The 27,866-nt window shown below is 36.8% G+C and overlaps 1 protein-coding gene across 2 annotated transcripts in view; it reads right to left on the bottom strand.

Annotated features, from left to right (window-relative positions):
• Positions 1-27,866, bottom strand: part of cher (filamin protein cher) — a 1,020,924-nt gene that overhangs the window by 811,801 nt on the left and 181,257 nt on the right. For both annotated transcript variants that reach the window (XM_069837665.1, XM_069837667.1), the window contains exon 3: positions 1,792-1,939. In XM_069837665.1, coding sequence (XP_069693766.1) covers positions 1,792-1,939 — 148 coding nt within the window. The remainder of the gene's footprint in view (positions 1-1,791; positions 1,940-27,866) is intronic.

Below are 27,866 nucleotides of genomic sequence, written 5' to 3'. Positions count from 1 at the left end.
CGTTGATTTAGGCCTACATGGTGTATTCAACTTATTCAGGATTTCCGAATGGTGCTCTTCATTTATTTGTAAATCGGATTTCAGAAGATGCATAGGTATGAGCAGTGACTTTTATTAATTCTTGTTCTTGAATGCCAATGCGAGTTATATTTGAAACTGCTGTGCATCGACTGGAGTGGTTTGTAATTTTATATATATATTTTTTTTTGACGTCCAGACAAGCGCAGTTTCAAATGTTGGCAAACAAAGAAACAAATGCTAGGGACGCGATAAAATTGTGCGATAAGCAGCCATGATTGGTTGAAATACGTCCTTTCGTACCGTTTTATTGGTCAAAAGTAGTATGACGTAGTAAGAGTGTAATAGTCAGTGGAATAGATTAACCATGAAAAGTTTAAGGATGATAATTAATACGTTAAATAATAATGTATTACAAAAACATGGGTGAGTGCACCAGAGTTATCCAGTGATCTTCAAGCATTTAAATAAGTATGTAGTTTACCATTAGCCTACAGTCTCTATAGCCGTATGTGGGCCTTGATCTTTCGCAAATGTGTTTTCCAAACTTCTCTATTTATTACCAGTTCCCTTCAATTATTTTTCTCGAAGGTTTTAGTGTTTCTCTTAACTAGAATTCCCCCATTTTAATTTTGCCATCCTCTTTCGTCCAGTTTCCTCTGGTTTTTCAATAAACATCCCCCTTTTTAAGGGTTTCCAACTCCATTCTCTTCGCATGACCAGACATCCTAATCAAGTAATTTTAATGTCTTAATAAAGTATATGATTAATATTTTATAAAAATGTACTATCTTCTTTCGTTTACCCACATTATGATCCAAGAACTTCATTCGTTAAGAGTACATGGCAGCTTGCAAAGAAATGGGAGGAGCGCCAGTGAATTCACTTTTGTGTGACAGGTCTGTGACAGATTTAGGACATGCAGAATGTACGATTCGTTAGAAATGTTGACAGGCGGGCCTCAACAAAATCAGTTACTCGTGATAGATATCAGTAGGTGCAATTTAAAACACAAAATGTGTGTAGGAATTATATGATTAACTTTTTAATGCTTAAAACCATTTATTCCATAGAATAAATTTGATTAACGTTATTTATTCGTTTATGCGTGACAAAAACTACTCTCAAAATCACAGTGCCCCAAGACCTTTCCCCCCCTTAAAACTAGACGTTCATATATAAAATCTTCCCTGGTTATGTCGTATATAGTAAGGTATCCATTTTAGACAACATAGAACACATCCCTTGTCTACAGGGGAGTGAGAAGTCTCCACTTTTCCTGCAATAATCCAATTGCATCTAATAAGTAGCTGCTTAAGCTACCAATTAGCCAAGGGAAAAAACTTTTTTTATTATTATTGTTGTTACTAGCATAATTACTCGTATTAGCGCCTCTTAATTAAGAGCAGTTTTGAAGTGCATAAATTAGTATGCATGCATTACTATGGATTTAAACTGAAAAATGCTATATGCAGTACAATAATTGCATACAGAATTTCATATTATTTAAGACGTATTTTGTTATCAACAATATTCGAACAATTGGGGTCAGAGACTTCTAGAGGATAGTAAAACATTGTAAACGCCAGAAGTCGCGGTGCACTTTTAACTCCTGTCCTCTTTAGTGAGACGCTATCGTCTAGTTGAATTACATAAGTATTATTTATGGCTGGGTTTGTACAAAGCTGCAGTTGCAGTACTAGTATACGTGAATCTATAACTTTGCAGAAAAAAAAGTTAAGTCCGAAAACATTGGGACTCAAAAGAACTGACCTCTGTTTAGGTGTTGGTCCTTTTCCTTCGCCATGTTGAGCCTCTTCTTCCCCTTCCCACATAGGCATGGAGATGGAGTAATGCAAGATCAGTGTCCATATCAATCCAAGTATTAGTTTCAATTTGCAGTCCACAATATCTGTCGAATCTGAAACAAAAAAAATATATAATAATATTATATAATACTGTAAATTTCGTTGTAAGAGCACTAGTATATTTTCTCCCTTTACACAGAGGTTTGCTGTGGTTAGGATTGAGTTTATATATCTGTGTGTGTGTGTGTCTCAGTGAAACGTACAGCAGAGTTCGTATAGGTCAATTTCTGTCAGATGCGTTTCCAATTCACTGTGGGCTAAAGCAAGGATATGCACTATCACCTTTACTTTTTAACTTTGCTCTAGAGTATGCCATTTGGAAAGTCCAGGATAACAGAAAGGGTTTGGAATTGAGCGGGTTACATCAGCTGCTTGTCTATGCGGATGACATGAATATGTTAGGAGAAAATCCACAAACGATTAGGGAAAACACGGGAATTTTACTGGAAGCAAGTACAGAGATAGGTTTGAAAGTAAATCCGGAAAAGACAAAGTATATGATATGTCTCGTGACGAGAATATTGTACGAAATGGAAATATAAAAAATTGGAAATTTATCTTTTGAAGAGGTGGAGAAGTTCAAATGTCTTGGAGCAACAGTAACAAATATAAATGATACTCTGGAGGAAATTAAACACAGAATAAATATGGGAAATGCCTGTTATTATTCGGTTGAGAAACTTTTATCATCCAGTCTGCTGTCAAAAAATCTGAAAGTTAGAATTTATAAAACAGTTATATTACCGGTTGTTCTTTATGGTTGTGAAACTTAAACTCTCACTTTGAGAGAGGAACATAGGTTAAGGGTGTTTGAGAAAAAGGTGCTTAGGAAAATATTTGGGACTAAGAGGGATGAAATTACAGGAGAATGGAGAAAGTTACACAACACAGAACTGCACGCATTGTATTCTTCATCTGACATAATTAGGAACATTAAATCCTGACGTTTGAGATGGGCAGGGCATGTAGCACGTATGGGCGAATCCAGAAATGCATATAGTGTGTTAGCTGGGAGGGAAAAAGACCCTTGGGGAGGCCGAGACGTAGATGGGAAGATAATATTAAAATGGATTTGAGGGAGGTGGGATATGATGATAGAGAATGGATTAATCTTGCTTAGGATAGGGACCAATGGCGGGCTTATGTGAGGGCGGCAATGAACCTCCGGGTTCCTTAAAAGCAAGTAAGTAAGTAAGTATATATATATATATATATATATATATATATATATAGGAATAAAATAAAGTATATATTCCATTTTCAGGAAAATAACTAAAAACTTACAAAACACAACTTAATTTGAATTCTATTAAGATGAAAGAGTCTCAACTTTTATTATCATTATTCATCATCATCATCATCATGCCATACAGGTTATAGTCCCAGAAGGACTCTTACGGTCCACAAAAGTTTTCAGCCCATCTCTTCATTGGAAGTCCAGTTGATGTTAGTAATGCAGGATTTCACGAGGGATTATTCTCTTAGACATACGCTTCACATGCTGACTTCAGTTTTCTTGATAGTGACATTCATATGTCTGATATTATAGAGTTCATTTCAAGTTCCTTTAAGATGTCTTCATTTCTTTTATGGTCCCACTTAGTGCAGCCAGCTGTTCGGCGCATGAATCTCATTTCACTAGCAGTGATTCTACTTGCGTCACATTTCCTTAGAATCCATACTTTACTTTCATAGCGCAGGACTGATCGTGCTAAGTCAGCGGTCGTCAGCACAGAGCACCCTGGGGCTAGAGTCTCTTACCCGCGGAAAACACAGTGCACCATGGTGCACTCGTAGCTGCTAGCGGGTATGCTCTCTACCTTTTCCTGCTGCACGACGGGGCGCACGGGACGGCTCCGCTTACCCTTTGCACATTTCAGCGAGTGCTGACGACCACTGTGCTAAGGTTTTATGCAGATGAGTGCGGGTATGTCGCTGAACCAGAGATTGTTTCATGATTCTATTTATGATGCCCATTGATTTACTATACTGTAAAATTTTGTCACGAATGTCTAAATCTGCTAAGAAAGATAATTTGTAGCCATATCATTATTATTAATTTTCTAATTTAGTATAAATAATATGCATCACTGGAAGATTCCTGTTATATCATCACACTATCAAAACAAATCAAAATTATGAACTAAAGATATCTTGAAAATACTTAAGACTTAAGAAAGAAATCAAAGTCTAGTGCCACTGTTGAACATTAATATAATCTCTCAGTGTATTATCTCAAAACTTATCAGTAAATCTGGAGGTTATCACTAACAGACCTAAATCTATCTAACATTAGCAATGTACAACATATTACTGCATTCAACAGTATGTCCTACTAATCAGCAGACAAAAAAAAATCACTCTCTCTCAACTATAGTGTCAAACTGTCTTACTATAACAGTCGAGATAATGATGTTAGTATAGAATGATACAGCATTACAGATTGATGTGGGCAGAACAAACAACAGTCCCCTCTTGTATCACTGTAACTGGAGAACTTGAAAAGCATAAAAAGTGACGTATAATGTCTAGGCCTGTTAAACATTAAGTAGGGGTGTCAAGTCCACTTACACGGTCTGATGCATACAAAAGCAATTACAATAACAAATCCTAGCCTAAACGATGGTCTTCCAGCAGGAGTGAACCTTCTCATTTAGCAGCTACCTACTTGAAATCAGTTAGAAATATGCCTATTCGGATATACAAAATATATTCTGATGTATTTTATATGTATGTCTGTAGTAAATAGGGTAATCAAATGTGGATGAAAAATTACTGATAAAAGTTTTTTTTGGATAGGTACAGTATGGCGTACATACCAGTTGAGAAGTACTTTTGATGATCAATGGAGTACATAGTCATGGATTTGAATCCTAAGTAGAGAATGGATGGTTGTTTTTGTCATTGTGATATTTTATCTTATCTTAGATGAAAGCCTGTGCAGTAACCCATGAGAGTTCCACCATGTGTCCCTGTGATTTTATAAAGAGGAATCCTAAACTAAAATTATTAAACAACACATTATTCAAAAAACAAGTGCTTGAACTTTTTTAAAATTATAATCATATAAATTCTTATTTCTTCATTTATTTTTTTCTGTCACTTTAACAATGTTGTATTATTAACTTATGTATACTGGAGGCTATAGTACCGTTTGTTTGTTTGTTTTTGTTTTTATTCTTTTTAAACTTAATGTGCAATTACATTTAACAGTTTAATCACAGTTGTGATTATTATTATTATTATTATTATTATTATTATTATTATTATTATTATTTTCTTCTGTCCAGTTTTCATTCTTGGCCACACCCGACCTCAAGCATCTTGCTTTTTCGGGTGTGACCCAGTTACATTGTATTTATACAATACATTGTAATATGCAGGCTATTTTACTATGAGATTGGTAATCAATTTCGAATTTTGAAGAATATTCATATATGAGTACTACAACAGTATTGTAAAATATTTGTTATTGTATGTAATTTTTCTTTACAATAAAATCTTTGTAATCTTGTAAAAAAAAACAAACAAAAACAAAAACTCTCAATTTGAAGCGCAAGGAAAAAATCTTTGGCTAAAACCACAGTCTAGCATATACAGTCACGAAGCTTAATACGTAGGCAATATGCATCCATAGATAGTTGCTAACAACTAGGATCGCTACTATCGCCTCATCACAGACAATGCGAAATAATACCGCCACAGTCTATTGTTCCTAGTACCCTCAACAACTCAAGCTTCGTGACTGTATATACTGGACTGTGCTAAAAAAAACTCAAGAAATGCACAGAAACCCTCCATATAATATAGTTTTAATACAGGTTTGGGGATGTGACTCCAATATTGTGTTCTAAATTGATTGCATTTAAATACGTTATTGCATAACCTCCTCTATTGACTTGTATATGTTTAGCATACTGTCATTAATGAGGACTGAATAAGGTTCTGTTTTGCAAAGAAGCAATGAATGACTCACAGGAATACAAATGTAGCTTGTAAATATCCATGCCTATCGTTATAAAAACGTGGTAATCTCCTAATATGGGAAGACTTTTAAAAGTCACTCTGCTTTATAGTCTGTACAGTTCCCATATAAAGGAATGCTGTTCCATCAATTATTAGTTTTAATGAACTTTATAACGAGATATTCATATGCACAAACCGCTACTTTTTGACCATAAATAATAGCTCAAAATGTTAAGGAAATCGAAAGGAGTATAGTAAAAGTTAAGTTAAAACATTCAACTGTAGATAGAAGCATTACTTCATTACTTTTCATACAGTTTGTCTACCACAATTATCAGACTGCGTACACTTAACGGCAAAAAGAATGGACCGCCGACAATTTCAAAGTTCCAGAGACATAACATTGCGCATGCTCGTCTAGTCAAAGCCGTAGTTCACCAGACAACACATAATTAAACCATTTAAATTTGCTGTATTTTGTTTAAGAGTCCAGAATATGTTATAAAATCGAATGGAGGGTTGACTCTACCCATAGATACATCAGAGCCTCTGAAGAGTGAAATAATAATAAAATTGATAAACACAAAATCAACCGAAGCGAATATGAACAGGAAAACCACGCATTATGCCGAAACGATATTAACAGTCTCAGTAGCGTAAGTCGGTACGGCATTGGCCTATTGAACGAGTTAATAGTAGTAGTTCAAGGTTCGAATCTCCCACAATCTTCTTTTTTTAATTACAAATTTGCCATCACATATGTCTCGCAAAGCTATATTTATGTGGCGAAAGTCATAAAGCTATGTACAAAGTGCAACATTCGTCTCAAAAATGCAGATTTTTTTACTTAGAGTAGACTCTTGCTAACCCAGCTATTTCTTGCACAAAGTGGTGCCGGATTAGCGATAGTACCGGATTACTGATAGTGATTTAAAATGTCATTAAATTTAATGTTATAAGCTGCGCCAACCACTCCAATTCCATGTATACATCAAAACAAGAATATCCCACATATGGCCAGTACTGTACGTACAGCATACGTATGTAAGAATATAAGCTAATATTTTATCATAATACTATTCTAATATGGCAGATAAGTGCAATGGATTTAAGCTCCATACGTGTCTAAGGAATACAGTATAACACAAGGCACCAGTGCAAATTTCCCAGAAAACTATTAGGCCTACACTATAAATGACAGGAAGACACTGGAAAGAGGCCGGAAAATGAGAGGCTGGATTACTGAGGGCCGGATTAGCGAGAGTATAGCGCATTTCCTTCAGGCTACTGACGAAAGCTTTTTACTTTGGACGTGACAAGCGATTGAAGATTGAGAGTGAGCGAAAATGGATGCGCGTTTTCAATAATTACATAACAATGGGTAAGATATTCGTTATGAAATAAAATAGATTACATAGAAAGTTCCTTATTTACTGTTTAATACACTGTACATAAAGATGTGTGATGTCTATCTTTTACATGTACTGAGATATCGGCATTATAACTATGTTACGCGCCAGCGTTTCTTACATCTTGTATCTATTGTAGACTCATAGATGAACATTACTTAATTATGACTTTTAAGGAACCCGGAGGTTCAATTCCACCCTCACATAAGCCCGCCATCGGTCCTCATCCTGACCAAGATTAATCCAATCCCTAACATCATATCCCAACTCCATTAAATCAATTTTATGTTATCCTCCAAACTACGTCTCGGCCTTCCCAAAAGTCTTTTTCCCTCCGGCCTTCCAACTAACACTCTATATACATTTCTGGATTCGTCCATACGTGCTACATTCCCTGCCCATCTCAAACGTATGGATTTAATGTTTCTAATTATGTCAGGTGAAGAATAGAATGCGTGCAGTTCTGCGTTGTGTAACTTCCTCCATTCTCCTGTAGGCCTAACTTAATTCCTCTTAACCCCAAATATTTCCCTAAGCACCTTATTCTGAAACACTCTTAATCTCTGTTCCTCTCCTAAAGTAAGAGAGCCACCGGCGTGGCTCAGCCGGTTAAGACGCTTGTCAGCAGGTCTGAAGTTGCGCTCGAGCGCGGGTTCGATCCCAGCTTGGGCTGATTACTTGGTTGGGTTTTTTCCGAGGTTTTCCCCAACCGTAAGGTGAATGCCAAATAATCTATGGCGAATCCTCGGCCACATCTCGTCAAATACCATCTCGCTATCACCAATCTCATCGACACCAAATAACCTCGTAGTTGATATAGCGTCGTTAAATAACCAACTAAAAATAGTCCAAGTTTCACAACCATACGGAACAACCGGTAATATAATTGTTTTATAAATTCTAACTTTCAGCTTTTTTTGAGAGCAGACTGGATGACAAAAGCTTCTCAACCGGCGAACGTTATCAGTGTCAAAAAGCAATAATAATTACAGATAATTATGCAGCTTTTAAGAGATCGCATTTTCAGCAGAAACGCTAAGTCTGTGTTCGTACATCGGAAACGCCCTGTATAAACCTGGTGTCAATAGTAAAACCCTTCCCCCACTCTGTTTAAAAAAAAACATGGTTAAACTTAGTATCAAATGAAAGGATCCCGTATGTATCTGTTACAGAACAATGTCCCGAGTTCCAAGGTCTAGCAAGTACACAACATATTCAAGCCACATGCGCTCGTACAAAAACGCACACTAGCGCACGCGTGCAACATATCACGCACAAAAACCCACACGTGCGCGGAAATAAGAAAATCAGACATACACACGGGTGAAAAGGCAACAAAAAATCGTTCATATACAGTTCACAACTCTGAATCTGGATCCGGAGTGATCCGCAATCGAACTACATTGCTTCACGTAGAACTATGGTTTCAAGAACGGATGCTCCAGAGTAGGCCACGATTTTCCGCGTAAAGACAGTGATCCGCTATGTGTAGCCTACTCCTCACATGACTCTTTACAATGAATGAGAACTAATCCGTCACTTGACAATGTCGGTCAGTCACTCGATCGGCATTAACCGGTAGAGAGAAAATATGTAGTTTGAGACAGAAGACAGTGCTTACTGCGTTTTTATTTCAACTCAATATTGAAAAAGTTTGAAAAGTAATGACATGTCTATGGTCGTATTACCACAGTCTAAACTATGGATGCATATTTACTACGTATTGAGCTTCGTGATTGTATATATTAGACTGTGGTATTACCTTGTTCAATACGATAATACATTCATATTTCTTTGGTTTTAGTACTATATCTGATCAAATCTGACATTTCAAAGTAACAAAATACCCGTTAAAAGTCACTGGTAAGAGCAGGCTTTCCCCCCCCCCCAGCAAAAGATATGCACATAAGAATTTATAGTGTGGTGGCAATGAGTACGCTAAAGTAACTTTCCCGCAATTTTAACTTTTTGCATTAAATTTAATATGCATACTTACGGAATTTAATCCTGGTCAAGTGAACAAAAGAATAGGCCTAGCCTATATGTTAAACATAAATGTCGTCAGCACGTTTGGATTAACCATCTCTAAACAATCTCCCTCAACATTCCTAATCATTTCATGCATAAAATAGTACACAATACAATACAATATAATAAATACAATGTAATATAATACAATACAATACAATATAATATATAGTATAGTATAGTATAGGGGAGCGAAGGCTAATTAGGATTTCCCGGTTCCTGAACGGGTAAAAAACCCTGATATAACTGATATTTAACCCTTGTGGTGAATTATAACTGATATTTAACCCTTGTGGTGAATTTCGGTGAAGTCCGGAGGGCCTAATTAGCCAAACCCACTCTTCTCACATCCACGCTGGAGCCCGCTGGAATCTTTTTAAGATGCGAAATAGAGAGTGGTGTGCGGAAAGCAACGGGAAGCTACCGCATTTATCTTTCCCAAAAAGAACTGCAAACACGGATACTGAAACTGATCAAGACGAGAAAAAGGAATTGGTTGGGTCACTGGCTGAGAAGAAACTACCTACTGAAGGATGCACTGGAAGGAATGGTGAACGGGAGAAGAGTTCGGGGTAGAAGAAGACATCAGATCATAGACAACATTAAGATATATGGATCGTATGAGGAAATGAAAAAGAAGACAGAAAATAGGAGAGATTGGAGAAAGCTGGGTTTGCAGTGAAAGATTTGCCCTTGGGCAGAACACTAAATGAATTAATGAATGAGTACAATATAGTATAGTATAGTATAGTATAGTATACAGTAATTTAATGTAATATACATATAACATAACACAACACAGAATCATTATATGACTCTGTATTATACGAAACACGAAATACTTTGTAATAGCTGTGATCACTGAACGAGTTCAGGAAAACTGTAACTCGTCAGAATAAGTGTCTAAATCGATGCCAAGAAGAAATTCACTACGACTATCTACAGAAAAGGAATTAAAAATCCAAAATCTAAAATTCGAAACCAGAGTAGTGGTGCACTGAAAATAAGCGGATGAAATGATTCTGTGGTGTTACTTCCATCTTAATTATCCTCAATAATTTTTTTATTTTATTTTATTGGGTTATTTTACGACGCTTTATCAACATCTAGGTTATTTAACGTCTGAATGAAATGAAGGTGATAATGCCGGTGAAATGAGTCCGGGGTCCAGCACCGAAAGTTATCCAGAATTTGCTCGTATTGGGTTGAGGGAAAACCCCAGAAAAAACCTCAACCAGGTAACTTGTCCCGACCGGGATTCGAACCCGTGCCACCTGGTTTCGCGGCCAGACGCGCTGACCGTTACTCCACAGGTGTGGACATCCTCAAGAATTGGGCCCACCTTTTCACACCATCAATAGCGTTGTAATTTCGTACTGTGGTCGACATGACGCATGATCAATATACGGACAGAATATCAGCAGAAGCGATGTAATAGGTTCCTATTTGAAGAAGACGAATCCAAAATTCTCTCACCTAGAATCGAGCCAATGTTCTAAAACAAAAGTAAGCGATTCTTCTATGAGTAAGACTGTGTTCAAATATTAAAACTTTATTACATAAAGAAGAACCTCTAGAACGTTTAGGGTTTGCATACATCTTCGAGGGTAAAAAAAATAATCATTTTTCATTTGCCTTATACATTTTTAAACTTCTAGCCTTCTATCTGCGAAAGAAATTTTAAGATACCTATAAAATTTACCAAGTTACGCATCAAAATATCCTGCCGTACATTGACTTCAGCGCCACCTTCTGTAAATTTGTCGCTCGAATATTCAAAACTGCATTTTTCTAAATTCAATCCCTATTAACTTGGCCAAATTTTATGATATCTCAATCAAATTTTGCATGCTTGATTTTTTGGATATTATAAAGGAGATGATCTGTAATAATAATCATTACACCATTAGTTAAGAAAAAATTACATACATTGAGCATCTCAGGATTTTCTCTTACACATAAGAAAAAAATATTACTTTTTCTAATGGAGCTACATGAAAGACTGTAAAACATCTTCTTCAAATGTTTATTAGCTACAAATTAAAAAAAGAATTACCAAAAATAATAAAAAGTTTGAGAGTTATAAATGACTAAATGTTTTATGACGTCGCGTGCAGTCAAAACATAAAAAAATAACAAAAATATTAATATTAACTTTTACTCAAATATGAATATGGGTTCTTGATAAGGAAGGAAAAATCATAATCCATGCATAATTACAGACAAAACTGAATTAATAGCGATGATGATGAGAAACAAAAATTATAATTCTTGCATCATTTTATGCAATAGAAGTATGTGAATAAAATACTGCTATAAAGCAAATTTAAGAATATTATGGAACGAATAAATCTATGTGTACCCCTTAAAAGTAAGTTAAAATTGTATATAATTTAGACAGTCTTGTAGCTTAATTAGAGAGGTGCAAGCAGCAAATATGAAGGATCCGGGTTCAATTTCGGGTAGTGACTTTTTTTTATCGTTGTGAGATTTTCCTGAACGGTTCCGGGGTCCATTCAACCTCCTGTAAAATTGAGTACTGTATTTATTCCGTGGGTAAAGGCAGCCGAAGTGTGATTCTGGTCACACGACCTCATTCTAGTGCAGAGATAATGAAAACAAGAACCCATATCCCCATGCATCCTCATGGAGTGTGAAGGGAATATAATATGTCCATGTCCGAGTGTATGTATGTATGTATGTATGTATGTATGTATGTATGTATGTATGTATGCATACATTAGAAGAAAATTCCAAAGAAAATAGAGAGATCGACAGTTTAAGTACCACGTAACTTCCTTGTACATGTCGAAGTTGCAACTGAGTTCCTGATGATAACGAGAAGTTTACGATGATGCGATTGACTTCGTCATGTTGCGAGTTCAAAACCTTTCGAAAGCAAATATTTCACCAACAAGGAAACTTATCAGCAACTCCATAAACCTCTTCATGGAAAAGGGGGACGTTGAACTCTGCCGTCCGGACGGACCAGTTTATGGTACACCAAGGCGCGTGGACGAAGTCCGCAAGTTCAGTCAAGCAGATCTTCCCCATGTCAAAAATAAATTATCTTCAATCGCTCCAATTATCTTACGTGACTCATGAAACTAGAAATGCGACAGATTATAAATTATTGTTTACCGCTCACGTACCGGTACAGTGTCCATGCAAGTGTTGCGGATTCGATTCTTACGAAGTAGAAGCGGTTCATTTTCTCCATTCCTTTGAGACATGATACGTATCCCTAGTCTTCTATTCTTTCAAGCTAATGTCAAATGCCATGACCACATGATAAAATGAAGATAAAAAAATCGTTCCTTGGATATGAAATATTACATTTTAGTTAGAAAAATTATTTATTTCAGCAACATAAATAACCCCGACAGCCTCGAAACATAAAAGAGTACAGGCTACGAGCTAATATTCATAGTGGAAACATAGAGAATTATGACCTTTCTGGTCAAGTTCCTCACTAATTTTTTATAGGCGTAGCAATTATAGGCCTATACCAGTCTTCGTTGACAGATAGCTTCTCTTCAAGACAGAATAGGACTCGAGGCTCTACAGCCTACATATTAAGGAGAAATTTGTAGGAAAGAGCTCTCTAGCAAATTTCTTACTATCTGCTAATATTATGTAACGTTCCTTATCAACCCAGAGGTCATTCATATAGACTATGACATAATTATACAGTAATAACAGAGCAATAAATTTCATATAAAATTTAAGAAAACCATCCCCACAATTACTTCCTTCAACTGAACTCCCATAACACCTGCACAGAATCTAACAGCGTAAGGAGGCTACCTTTACCATTATCACTATAACTATCACTACCAGAATACCGTTGCACAAGAGTACTGCAAAGTATCCAAAAATATTAAATTTCAGGAAAAATATTGTTTAAATTAATCTGTTTAATGCAATCGTCAATGCGGTCGATATTCTACATACTTAGAATAAGGTGTTACATAAAAATGTATTGTAATTACAATACAGATACATAAAAAATTATTGACGACAAAGACTGCATAGTTCTGTTCTAATCAAGTATAATTTTCCCATAACTCCTAATTGTCTCCATACAGTAAAACAATGCACAACACCTGTGCAATGTTCATTAGAAATGCCGCTCCTAATCATAATGTTAAAAAGTGAGGGCGCGCTTCCGAACAGGGGCAGCGGCATTTCCTCTAAGGTTATAGCCCAGTTTAGGTGTGTGTGTGTATTAATCGAAAATTAGGGGCTAGAAAATATTGAGAATATGACGAACGTTTATATGACATTTTTTCCGATTAATAAACACACACCTAAACTAGGCTCTAACCTTAGGGGAAATACCGCTGCCCCTGTTCGGAAGCGCGCCCAAAAGTGAATATCACGAAATTGTCACATAGCCTATTTTCTCATTATGTGTTTACATTCTTTTCGCATCAACGCAGTTCCTTTATAATGTTCAGGATGCTATTAATATTTAAAGTTAATTTCTTTAATCATTACTTTTATACATTTTGATTACACAACTTTTAACATTGTATCACTTAAGAATATAATTTATAGTAATCATTTCCACGTCTTAATTGTAAATTAAGTTTATAAATACCTAGTTGACTAGTTTCAGCTTAGCTGGAGCAATCTTCAGAACTAACACGTGAAAGTAATCACCATAAATTACATTACTTTTAATTGGTTCATTTTGCGACGCTTTATCAACTGCGATGTTTATCCATCATCTGAATGAAATGAAGATGATAATGCCAGTAAAATGAGTCAAGGACAGCGCCGAATGTTACTCAGCATTTGCTCTTATTGGGTTCAGGGGAAAACCACCGGAAAATGCCTCAACCAGGTAACTTGTCCCAACCAGAACTTAAACTCGAACCCGCTCATTTCACGCTCAGACATGCTAACCTTTACACTACGTGGTGGACTTTAATCATTACAGAAACAAAAATGCAATAATTCAATATGTACACTTTGTCAAAATGAAAGTGAGAGACGAAGTTCGAATCGGGTATTTCCGTGAGCGCTCGGGACAGCCAAGCTTGGTTCAAAAGATTGCGTATATTCTTCTAGTAGTTATAATGGGGAACACAACTATTAATCACTAAAATCTTCCCAGAAAATAATTAATATATGAGATTTAAAACAGACATCGTTCGGAGTGTTTAAACAGTGAATATTGTAACACAAACATTATATACTGTATAACACAGCGTTTCTCAAACTATGGTCCGCGGACCACCTGTGGTCCTGGAGGTCTGCCTTTGTGGTTCTTCAAAAAAAGACACAAGAAAAAATAAAATTCAAACGAATTTAGTATCACACTATAGCTTAAAATCTCAGAGTTTGGAAATGACATGGCAATCGAATTTCACTTTTTCTCCCAGTACTGCATTTTATGAAATTTATTACCCCACCCGTCTATCGACTTCTCATTCTACTCTCAAAGAGGGAATCAAATCACTATATACGTGGTGTTTCTCGACATCTTTTCCCTGCACATCTGGCGCCGAGCCTGCAACCCAGCCAGAGATCACCCGAATTCATAACAGAGGACCAAAGTACCGAACCTTAATTCAATTTTAAAATATAAGTATACTGGCATTAAATGATAAATTTTCTTTCGAAGGGAACAAGAGTAAGGTGGTCCGCGGAACTGTACTGAATTTAAAAAGTGGTCCCCACTTCAAAAAAGTTAGAGAAACGCTGGTATAACGGGTTTTCAAGTGGAGTACGACCATTGCTTGTTACAATGCCATTCTGACTTAGCGTAGTTTGTAGAGCGATAGTTAACAGTTCGTGTATTTTATTTCACAGGCAAACATTTCTTTAATATTCTTTATAAGCAGCGTCTTAAACGCACAAATTACTGTAAACTTCGAATGAAAAATTCTGTCCGAGTTCCAATCTCTTACATTGGATTAATGTTAGTCTTCTGCCAATGTAAATGTCGTGTGTAGTTTCAGGTGGGGGCTCCACATCGCGCTAATCCAACATTACAGAAACTCTATCGCGTATATGTCTAATGTTTAGGGTTGAAATTACCTGAAAGTGAAAAGTGTCATACTCTAATATATTAGGTCTAGGTCTATAGGTAAAATGCCTATTAAATAATTTTGTATAGTTACTATGTCACTGACTTTAGTAAGGTGGCTACAGATATTTAAGTAAACCACTTAAAACCAGACTGATACAAGCTGATATTGTTACTAAACCTCTGAACGAAATACAAAGCCAACAAAGCAACTTGTGACAAGTCTCCTCAGCCATTGTGAGATGCTGCGTTCTTCACAATAATTTTCCGAATAAACAGAACTTCCGAAAAAACTTATAACAAATTCACAAAGTTTATCAATAATTCTTTTATCTTAAGGCGCCAGACGCACTTCTCTTGTTTCATTCTCTTAGCAATGGGGGTGGGAATCAAGACGAGTGAGGGTGGGCTCCAAGCGTTGCAATGAGAGCGACGTCTGACATCATTTGCCCGCACTGCAGCAGCTGCCTTTTAACTTTCTCACGGTAGAGGGACGAATTACTTCGAAATGCGGGAAGGCATTTGCCTTCTTCACCTTGTAAGTTCATGCGAGATAAATGTTAAACGGCTCCCCAAGTCCCAATAGAGCTCACCTTGCCCCAAAAAGTTTTCAACCCTCGTTACGCCACTGGGTCAAGTTACCATATAAGGCAGCGCATGGTTCACTTTCACGTCATGGCCTACTTCCAACTATGTACTTCACCATAAATGGCAATAGGTTTCCCGCACCATATTACAGCGAGTTATCAAGCGGTCCCCTAGCAATTCAACACACCCCGCCCCAACTTTTGTTCACTTATAAATGAATGGTAAAACATTAAATTCATTCATTGTATAGACTTGCCTCGCAATTTATCTATTTTTATAGAGACTGTGACGTGATCGTTCTGCCTGCTGCAGAGAGGAGATGGCTAGTGAGTCAGTGATTCGAGCGATTCTGCAAGGAGCCAATCTGATCTCAAGGATTTTTGCACGTCAGTTTTACAGAATGGTTGCCGAGTTAACAATTTCATATCAATTGCAGCATGAAGTGCATGGTAGTGGTACAGTACTTAACATGTGTAGCTGCAAACGGAACAGACCTGACTTCAACTTCCGATGAAAACACCGAATATTTATTTTCTGCTACAGAGGCTCACTAGCATTTCTGCTGCTGACAAGAAAATCACCTTACGCCATGTTCACCACAAACTAACAAAAATGATGCATCAAATTAAGACACCCGGAAGCAGAGATGCAGACATTTCATGCTTTCTTAAGCACTAGATATACATGACTAGGGACCTTAATTTTTCGTAATAGCCATAATATGCGAGACATTTTCCACAACTACTTCTTCCTTGTTACATTTACCCTTCAAGATACGTTAAATGTCATATTTAAGAAAAATAAATTCGTGAAAGGTCGCCAAATTTGGATCAATACGCGAAATATGTCAATAACCACGAACTATACCCCCTCTATCGCAAGAAGTACTAATTATGCACCAAAATTTGTCTCGTAGTCAAGCTTTCACAACCATACAGCAGAGCTGGAACAGCCATCACCTTATAAAATTTTAATTATGTATCTACATGCGTTGTTTTAATGTTCTTATAGTACCACACATTTTCCTACATCAATGGATTTATCAGATCAGTAAGGAAGATTTGCATACCCTTTTGAATGCTAAATGATAGACGTGGATATTTAATTTTGAAGTACAAACTGCTGGTAAATCTGCAGTAGTAGGTTTAGAGAATTGAAGTCTACTGATCACGATTGAAGATTATTCAAGAATTCTTTCACCATATAGCCTCAAGAAGTCTTTAGCGCCTTGCAGTCATACATACTGTACTTGTAAAACAACTGGCCTTTGCGAAATTCCAGAAAGTAGGTCTGAAACTTTATGCTTCACTGCTATAAACTTTATTTCCTGATCTTCACGAATCTGCAAGCATTCTGGAAACACTGCTTGGGTCTATTATAAATGTGTGAAGTCATTTCTAAACTATATAATAATAATAATAATAATAATAATAATAATAATAATAATAATAATAATAAACCTCTAGTCACAGAAACTTAATGTGTGTGTCACTCGAAGGTGGAGCCCAAAATTAAAAAGCTTGCCGAAAAAAAAATATCAAAGGACAAAAACATGCCAAATGAAGTAAACCTGCTACAAGTGGATAAATGTTTCAATTTAAGTACATGTAAAGCAGATAAAATCCGCAAATAAGATACCCATTCTTAATTCTAAGGACAACTGCGACCACAGGTGGGGGTATGGAACGTGATTTTCACTGTCTCCTATTACTGACAACTGAAGGGTTCAGAGCCATAGTGGGCCAAGCGCCATTTATTAAAAACGGAGAAAGCAAGGATTAAAGTTAAGTGAATACCATAGTTTAATGAAGATTGACATATTTAGTTTTAATGTGTGTACTTTATATTACTTGCTATATGTTTCCATTGAATTGTGGTAATACATTCATTTTAACCCTTGTTTTCTAAGGTTTAGTAAATGGCGCTTGGCCCACTATGGTTATGAACCTTCAACTGATGAAGTAAAGGATACCAAGCAAGGCAGCTTAGCTATTCTTCTCATGATTCACACCTTTGGAGATGACTCCGACATGCCTGACGTAGAGTCAAGTCAACTCAACAAATAATATACTGTACTTATATTTATTGTATACTTCTTGAAAGAAAACCAAGAAAATGTTACGAAGCATAGGATATAGTATTTTTGTTCGCGTTAAGCAATTACGTCATTCATCTGAAGATGCTCTCAAATGCAGATCTTTTTAATGTCATTTAACAGCACTTCATCAAATGCAGGTTACCTACCGTCAGTGAAATTAGTCAGAGGATGATGGTGTTTTAACAAAATTAATCCCAGTATTCGCCATACGACCACTTGATATCCGCCTTACAGTTTGCGATACTTGGGGGGCGGGGAACCTCAATCAGATAATCTGCCAAAGTGGAATTATTCGAAACCATGCTAGAATACAGTCTCGGAGCAGGAGACCAGCTCGCTAAAACCTCAACCACGTCGGTGGACTGCAAAAATTGAATGCACATTGAGGGACATAATTACTGAGCGGGCGAAAATGTTTCAAGATCTGTAGCTCGTTTCATAAGAGCCTATAGTTTTAATTCCTTCTCAGCACAGATATGTAAAATTTAAACATAAAAGCGAAGCGAATATCTCGTCAACATATGATTCAAAACTTTCGGCTCGGAGCATGCGCAGTGTGACATTCTCAATTATTATGTCCCTCATTATACACCCTAAGACAAAAAAAAATGGGAAGGCTCTAGAAACTAAGTGGCGATCGGCAGACATCGAACGCGCTCGTACAAAGCTGCATTCATTCTAGAACGTTTTATTTTTCCTTTGATCCTTTGTGGTGGATGTCCTGCACCAAGAGTACGCGTAACATACTAATAAAGAAACATCCGAGCTATCGTATGTCTGTGGCTCAGCGGTTTAAAGTGCTACTGCACGAATTGTAAAATTACAGGATCGAATCCTGCCTCCGTCTAATTTTCTTTTTGTTTAAAATAAATAAATAAATAAATAAATAAATAAATAAATAAATAAGTAAATAAATAAATAAACAAACTTTTTTTTTTCATTCAAATCGTTTGAGAGTTGTGGAATTGATGTGCGCACACAAAAACTAAAAATAAACTCTCTTCTTTTCCTCTAAGATCAATGGAATTAAATATTGAAGGAACAAATTCCAACGAAAATGTCACCATATGAAATAATGGTTGAGAAGAAACTGCCTTCTGAAGGATGCACTGGTAGAAATTGTGAACAGGAGAAGAGTTCGTGGCAGAAGAAATCAGATGATAGACAACATTAAGATATGTGAATCATATGCGGAGACTAGGAGGAAGACAGAAAAAGGAAAGACTGGAGAATGCTGGGTTTGCAGTGAAAGACCTGCCCATGGGCAGAACACTATGAATGAATTACTTATCTTCCTCTCTTATTTGGGCATGTTCGGATTATCCTGTTTGAGTTGGTACCGGTGCCTCAATTATTATGTGTGGGGAAATGACTGTGGTAAACCTTCCGTCGTTACAGCAGCTTATCTCCATCAACAGGAACTGTGTATGTCCCTTTTCCTGTGACATGATGACCAGAGGGTCTCATTATTTCATCAATATAATTGGTGGTTAAAAATTAAGTTCGGAGAGAAGAAACGATCCAAAGCGTGAAGCAAATGATGACGACGACGATAATAATAATAATAATAATAATAATAATAATAATTACTATGTGTATGACAATACGAAGAAAAAACCGATGTACTCCATAATAAAATACTTGGAAGAATGACAAAAATTTTCTTCAATATATGTAAACATTGCTACGAATATATTTCTACTGTCTACATGTAAAAAATATATGCGCATTTCTATATAGAAAAAACTATAAAACTGGCAGCAAATTGTAGCCTGAATAATGAAAAGGATGACAATCAACGCGTTGTTTGTCTGTGCGGTAACGACCGAATGTGAGAGGGCGGGAGTAGTAATTTCGAACGTTTCACTTCATGGGTTTATTAAACTCTGCCCTTGTGATAACTGTCGTTTTGTTTTTTTGTTCATCGAGAACAATGAGTAACAAGTGTCAAATGCTATTTTAACTTCGACGGCTTACATTCACCGCGAACAACACTATGTTCGAAAGCAGAAGGCAACCTACTCTACACATACTTAGGCCTATATTTCAAGGTCTCCACTCCGCTTCATTACAACTATTATTATTATTATTATTATTATTATTATTATTATTATTTTAATGATTTTGGAAGTTCTATGGCGCGATAAAGAATAATGGAGAAGGCAATCTGAAGATGTCGAAGACACTGGAACTCCGAGATAGACTACATACATATATATATATATATATATTATATATTTTATTAGGCCTATATATCATATATATCGTATCTTACAATCAGGTTTGGGCGCTAATACCTCAATCAAGTCACTGCAGACTACCCCTTAACTTCCCACTCCAACTTCTCCGGCTGAGACAGCAATATATATTATTATTATGTACCGAAGTACATATGATATTTCCATGCAGATATTCTGCGTCATCATACGAAGAAAGAGTAATGGAACGGAGAAAAATTCTCTCCGGCGCCGGGATTTGAACCGGGGTTTTCAGCTCTACGTGCTGATGCTTTATCCACTAAGCCACACCGGATTCCACCCCGGCATCGGAAGAATCGTCTCAGTTTTAAGTTCCAACTCTTGGGTACCCTCTAGTGGCCGCCCTCTGCACTACGTCATAGATATCTATGAACCTAGGACCGAAGTCCACACATGTGCTGAGGTGCACTCGTAATGAGTGACTAGTTGGCCGGGATCCGACGGAATAAGCGCAGTCTTAAATCACGAAGTGATTTACGCATATCATATATATTATTATAATGTACCGAAATACATATGATATTTCCATGCAGATATTCTGCGTCATCATACGAAGAAAGAGTAATGGAACGGAGAAAAATTCTCTCCGGTGCCGGGATATATAATATGCGTAAATCACTTCGTGATTTAAGACGGCGCTTATTCCGTCGGATCCCGGCAACTAGTCACTCATTACGAGTGCACCTCAGCACATGTGTGGACTTCGGTCCTAGGTTCATATATATCTATGACGTAGTGCAGAGGGCGGCCACTAGAGGGAACCCAAGAGTTGGAACTTAAAACTGAGACGATTCTTCCGACGCCGGGGTGGAATCCGGTGTGGCTTAGTGGATAAAGCGTCAGCACGTAGAGCTGAAAACCCGGGTTCAAATCCCGGCGCCGGAGAGAATTTTTCTCCGTTCCATTACTCTTTCTTCGTATGAGACAGTAATGTTTCGGACCGATACGAATAGACAGGAAGGCATGCATTGCTGAGTGACGGATTGTATAAGGCTGGCAACATAGCTTTCGACTCTCGCTGGTCGCCTAAAATCCACCACTGATGCACAGTGGATTACAGTGCATTTGTTTCTAAAGCGGTGTAAGCGAAAAGACGTGGGCGGGTATCTCCTTTTCCCTTTACTTTTATGTTCAAGGCTGTCATATATCATATCATACTATATATTATAATTATATATTATGTATTACACCTATAATCATCATTGTCATCACGGAGAGTTTTAGTGCGATGACCCTGTCTTAGTTCAAGAACGGAAATGGTTCGATTCCCGACATAGTTTATAATAATTCTGAGTACTTTGATTTCCACGATCACTATTACTCCTCTAATGCTACTTAAAAGTTTGTCAGAAACTTCTGTAGTTGAAAAGAAAACATTAAATCAATTACATCATATTTGTATCAGACGTGATGTACGCTAAGAAGTATTTTCAAATATGTTGCAGCTCGAGGAACGTTCTCGAAAAAAGTTGAGATTTACATGACTGATCACAATAATCTATTTTAACGTCACTGATTTGTATGCACTTCAATTAATTGCAAATATTTAGACAAATAATTGAATAAAACCATCAAGAATATATTATGTTGTTTTACGCGAATGAAAATTATAAAAATATACTGACAGGCACGAAAAATGCAACACTTCATTTTTCTTGAAAATTAAGATTTATTTTATATTTCTAAATATTATTTTATTCTTTTGTGGTACAGTATTAAGTTGTAGAATTAAAAATTCTGTTTACGAAAAAAAAGTTTATTTTTATAACAATTTGAACTGTTGCAAGAACAGAAGTAACACAAAATCTTAACACCGTTTTGTTTCGAAAGATCATCATTACCAGCTCTATCATTTGTTTCTTGTTTAGTGTAGGCTACTTCACTGACACTTTCTTCTCACCTTTAGAAGCATGTATTGCCACCTTTCGCATTAATTAGGTCATTCAAACTCTCAGGGATGCTCCTGATCAATGTTGCAATATTCTCCTGAAAAATCAGTTCCCACTCTTCTTGAAGAGCCTCCTGCAAGTTCCTGTAGGGTGTCTGGGTAATGTTAGCGGACCCTTTTTCCCAGATTACTCCTCAGCTGCTCAATAGTATTCAAATCCGGACTTCGAGCAGGCCATTCCATGACATGAATCCCCACCTTATTCTGGAACTATTGCACACATTGGGCCATATCTACATGTGGCCGTGCGATGTCGTGCATCAGCAGAAAACCATAATCAATAAATGGAGAAAACAGTACAACATGCTCCTGAAGGATTTCCTGCACGTACCGATGTGCTGTAAGGCTCCCATTGTCTATGAAGATTAGCTCTGCCCTTGTCGTCGAACTTTATTCCAGCCGACACAATCACAGAACCAACCTGGAAAGCGATCCAGGACAAAAATGTGCAGGGGAATATCTTTCACCAGGTGGAGCAGGTGAGGTAGGTTTTCTTCGCTTATTTAAGTTCCTCCTGCTATTCATTCAGCTATACTGCTCCGTTATTCCTTTATCATCATTTTGTCGCCTTCCAGCAACTTCCGTAGCTTAATATGAACGTTACACAAATCATTAGTTATATGCTGCAGGATACATAATGTCTATTCTCCAATGGAGTCTGTCTGGGTGACGCAGTCGGTAGAGTTCTGGCCTTCTGAGTCCGAGATTCGGGTTCGATCCCGGCCCAGGTCGATGGCATTTAAGTATGCTTAAATGTGACAGCTTCGTCCTCAGTAGATTTAATGGCATGTAAAAAAACTTCTTCAGGACAAAATTCCGGCACTCCAGCGTATAACCTCGGCAGTTGCGAGCGTCGCTAAGTAAAACATTATTTAAAAAAGTATTTCTTCAATGGAGAACCAGTACTGAACTAACAATATTTCGCGAGAGAATACGTTCTGATTTCAATGTACACCTCGGTGAAACTGATTATTATAATAGATAGCTAATCTTATTTAATGAAGCTATCAATTACATCGATTGTTCATCTACGGTGTAAAGAATAACTAAAGAGAGATTTACAAGGTAAAGATCGATATCCATTTTAAAGACAAAATTACAGCATTGCCTAGAAGGTATGAAATAAGAAAAACTAAATCCAAGCATTTCGAATCGGAGGCTTCGAACGATGAGCTGAAATGGCGTTCCATTTCCCGTTAATGGAATTGAGCGAACTTTTCTTCTGGCAAGCTTCAGTGATTGTCTCAGTTAAACTCAATGTACTCCAGAAACTGTTCTTTCGAATGTTGTGAAAGTTTTGCACGAACTCCTAGGTCTGCTTCCTCTTGAAAGGAATCATGCTGCGGTTTTTATTGCCCTCTAATGAATTTTAACGCGCAATTCTCGCTCGTACTTCTGTGGCAGGCACTGTACTACTAGGGCACTCAATTTCTAAGTCAAACTTATTTATAAGTCGCAATGTTCGCAACGGTTAAGAAGAATTTGACGATGAATGGGTTCGAACGACGTCTAGATCATAGATGCTATTCCGTGCTTTTGTAGCACTCTATGTTGCTTGATTAATAGATTACATCGAGACGGATTAGGTTATCCCTAAATACTTCAGACCTCTAACATTGTAGGCTACAACTAGGACAATATTCCCTGTCCCTTTCCTTTCTGAAAGTTTAATATCCTTGAGAACATCAGCAACGATGATAGGAAGTAATATTAATACTACTTATTTCCCTGGTTGCAGACAAAATCATTGCACTTTTACTGGACATGAGAAAATATAAATGTCAGCGAAAACTGGGAACTTAGACGAGGAAATGGTCGGTATTTTGGCTACAGCTCTGCCAGTAATGGACACAGGTTTGTTTTACATTCTACTACACGGGACTTTCAATTTATTTCCTCTCAATAGTAAACAATGCAAAAGATTCTCTAGTGTCCTGAAATTCCTAACGCCCTCGAATGGATTTGAATCCAAATGTTCATACATTATGTGTACTCGCGTAATTTTCCGGATGGGTCTGTGGATATGGATATATAATATAAAAAACACGGTGTACTACGAATGAATTTTCCGATGGATGCTAAAATATGCTGGTAACAAATTTAAAATAAGTTTGTTTATACGTGTGTGTGTATACACCTATATATAAATTTACTTTTATTCATTCATTGAAGCATGTAGTCTATGCATGCATTTATTTACCTACTTTCTTACTTGTTTACTTAGTTACTTGCGTACTTATTTATTTATAATGTTTCAATACTCCGTACAAGAAAAACATCAATTAAGATATTTATACAGTTATCCCGCTCGCGTGTCGCAAGTAATAAATATGCTTCGATCGAAAAATGAGCATCAATCTCCCATGTTGGAGCATATCCCTCTATTTCTCTTTCTATAAATCCTGGACTCAGAGATTTGAAATAAATATAATATATTCAGGAAGGTCCGACTATGACACTGGCTAAATCACACACAGCTTAAGTTTTCCTTCATTCCTTTCTTTGTCATGTTTTACTTCGCACTTTCGTACATACTTTTAAGAATGAAATATATAAAATATACAGTACAATGCGTACGTTGAAGCCAGGAGCTTTAAAGTCACTCGTTGACTGATTTGCTCATTAATTCGCATAGAACCGTTTTAGAATAGAACAACGAACATTTCAGCAACTTAGTTAAGATTTTATTATGCTATAAAGCATTCGTTGTAAGAGTGAAATATATATCAAATCTTATATTTTCCAAGATGATAGAAAAAGTCAATAATTGTAATTTAATCCCGACAAAAGTCTTTCGTTTTCAAGTAAACAGTGTCATACTTCGACTTTCAAGGTTGTCATTGGTAAAGAAAAGTAAAGCAGTCCCAGAAAAAAAAAGAAATGGCCCGATTCTTGATGCTCCTTACAGAGCACTATTCACACCACATCGATTTAATAACGGTTCTCAACACAGTGTTATTTGAATCTTAAGTATTAAAGGAAGGTAATTCACAACTAATCCAAAAAGCACGAAATTAATCTGAAAATAACATCATGTTGGCAGTTATTGAAATTCATTTTACGTCGATTGTTGTAACTCGAAATACATCTGGAAAATACAGAGCTATCAGAATGCTTGCGATGAATTGTCATAACCGGGGTTGTCATACTGCATCGTGTTTGTTTAATAATGACTCTTAGACATTGATCTCGTGTGTACCACTGCTTTGAATCTAGGAAATTATAAAATTCAGGCGGGCCACATTTCTTTCTGGAACTGTACTGCATCAGTTAACCAATACAAGACAGGCCTCTCTGGCCGTGTGGTCAGAACGACAGGGCCACACTTGAGACAGTACAGGATAGCACATGACAAAGGACAATCACCGAGTCCCATGGACGGAACTTCAATCTCTTCCGTTGCCTGCGACGAAAATCGAACTATGGGCCGCTTCGATGGGAAGCGCATCACAAGGTCAAAGCGGAGGGTACTTTTCGTAATATTCCCTGTAAATAATGTAAGTACAGTAGAACCCCGATTATCCGTCACCCTATTAACAGATTCTTGGATTATCCGACTGTCTTTCTCTCGCCCCCCCCCTTTGTTTGCTGCAGAAAAAATATGAAGTACTGTACAGTATATTAGTACGAATTTTTTCTACAGAGTGTTCTTTTACAAACTTTTACCCTTACGCAGTATGGTCTACTCTTCGAGTGGCCGTACTGTCTAACTTGTATGCAAAATGTCTTCCACAGGTGTCAAAAGAAAACGTGTTGTGCTACAGAAAAAGTGCAAGTAAGATAGAGGTTCGGGAAAAGAAAAACTGTGGTTCATTTCGTATCAGAATACGAGATTTAAATTACAACTGTATGCAATTTAATAAAAAAAAAACAAGTATAATACGTATTAAGTATGTAAATGTGCAACATGAAACCAGATTTAAATTAGTGAACTTCTAATCCGCTACCTATAGTCTATAGTGCGTTAAAGCAAAAGACCACAGTAGAAATTAGGAAACCTTTTATGGTACGGTTCATCCGATTTTTTTCGATTAACCGTTCACTCCACCCCCTTTATTACCACGGATAATAGAGGTTCTACTGCAGCATAATTTCAGTGACACTGCCATATAAAAGAATGTCCAGATCACTGTTATTACCGACGATCCCACATGTTGACGATGACGCAAGAAAAACTACTGTTCCCATATTGTGAAATTAATGGCGCCAGATGCAAATTTCTCAGGAACTACTTAATAATCCCTAAGCACTTGGAGGAGATTCAAATTGTCCATAGGATACCTATTTAATTCCTGTAAATTTGACAGAAGTAGGTAAAACTGGTTGGCTCAATTTCTTTTGAGGAAATTTTATGCGGTAGTCTACTGAAGGAAAACGAGAAATAATATCGGACGAAAACTAAAACTTGCTGAAGTAGAAAGCCTAACAGTTGTTAACACTTCTGTGTAGCAAGTAATAAGTGCAGTGTACATAATAATACTTAAGAAAGATGACTATTCATCTGGTGGTTTGTGTAACTGAAGAAAAATGGGAGTCGTTACAATATCTGCACGGTCACGTGCTCTACTATTTTTAAGATCCGTTAACGCATCAGTCCGAAGCTCAAGGGCGCGCGTTCGTGAAAGTGGCATTGCGTGGGCGTCGGCCTGGCGGAGGGAGACAATGCGTACCTGTGCCACAGATTCATCACTTGCTTGAAATAGTGGCTGTGGCTCAGAGCAGGGGTAAGCAGCCGCGCAATTTGGGGTTCGATGAAATCCCCTCAACATTCATCTTTTCAAGTTCTCGTTCTACCAGCTAGAGAGAGAATGTGTTGTGATGCCGAGAACATAAAAAAAAAGCAAATTTTCACGGAAATTCAAGTTTCTGACATCTGTAACATAAAAAAAAGTGTTTTGGCATGCTGTCTGCGTGTTTGTGTGCAGGGATTTCCCTCGAACTACGGAACGGATTTCATTTACGAGTGAAGTCATTTGGGATTAGCCCTCAAGAAATATTCTTATACAAAAATTGAAGGGTTCAGAGCCATAGTGGGTCAAGCGCCATTTATTAAAACTAAGGAAGCAAGGGTTAAAGTCAAGTGAATACCATATTTTAATGAAGAATAACGTATCATTTAGTTTTAATGTCCATACTTTTATATTACTTGCTCTATGTTTCATTAGATTACTTTAATCAACTAATTTTAACCCTTGTTTTCTCCGTCTTTAATATATGGCGCTTGGCCCACTATGGCTCTGAACCCTTCAATTGGAGTCTTTATTAAAAATAAAACAAACTGGAATTCATACAATTGTCTTACGTTTACTGTGATTTAATTTTTACATAAAATCACGTATAAAGTTAAAAGGTACGCATAATAACGTGGTATATTTTCATTACAATATTGTGTTCCTCATTTGCGTTGTTCTTTTACCAATTATCTGTATGTTGAAGCCAGGAGATTTAAAGTCACTCATTGACTTTCATTGGCTCATTTGCTCATTAATTTGCGTAGAACAGTTTCAGAACAGAACATCGAAGATTTCAGCAACTTAGTTAAGATTTTATTAAGCTAGAGAGCATTCTGTGTAAGAGTGAAATATATATCATATCTAATATTTTCGAAGAAGATAGGAAAAGTCAGTAATTGTAATTTAATCACGACA

Source organism: Periplaneta americana, chromosome 10 (assembly GCF_040183065.1).
Source record: "Periplaneta americana isolate PAMFEO1 chromosome 10, P.americana_PAMFEO1_priV1, whole genome shotgun sequence".
NCBI classification, from domain to species: Eukaryota; Metazoa; Arthropoda; class Insecta; order Blattodea; family Blattidae; genus Periplaneta; species Periplaneta americana.
The sequence above is the reverse complement of the archived record's forward strand: the minus strand, read 5'-3'. Positions and strand labels throughout refer to the sequence as shown.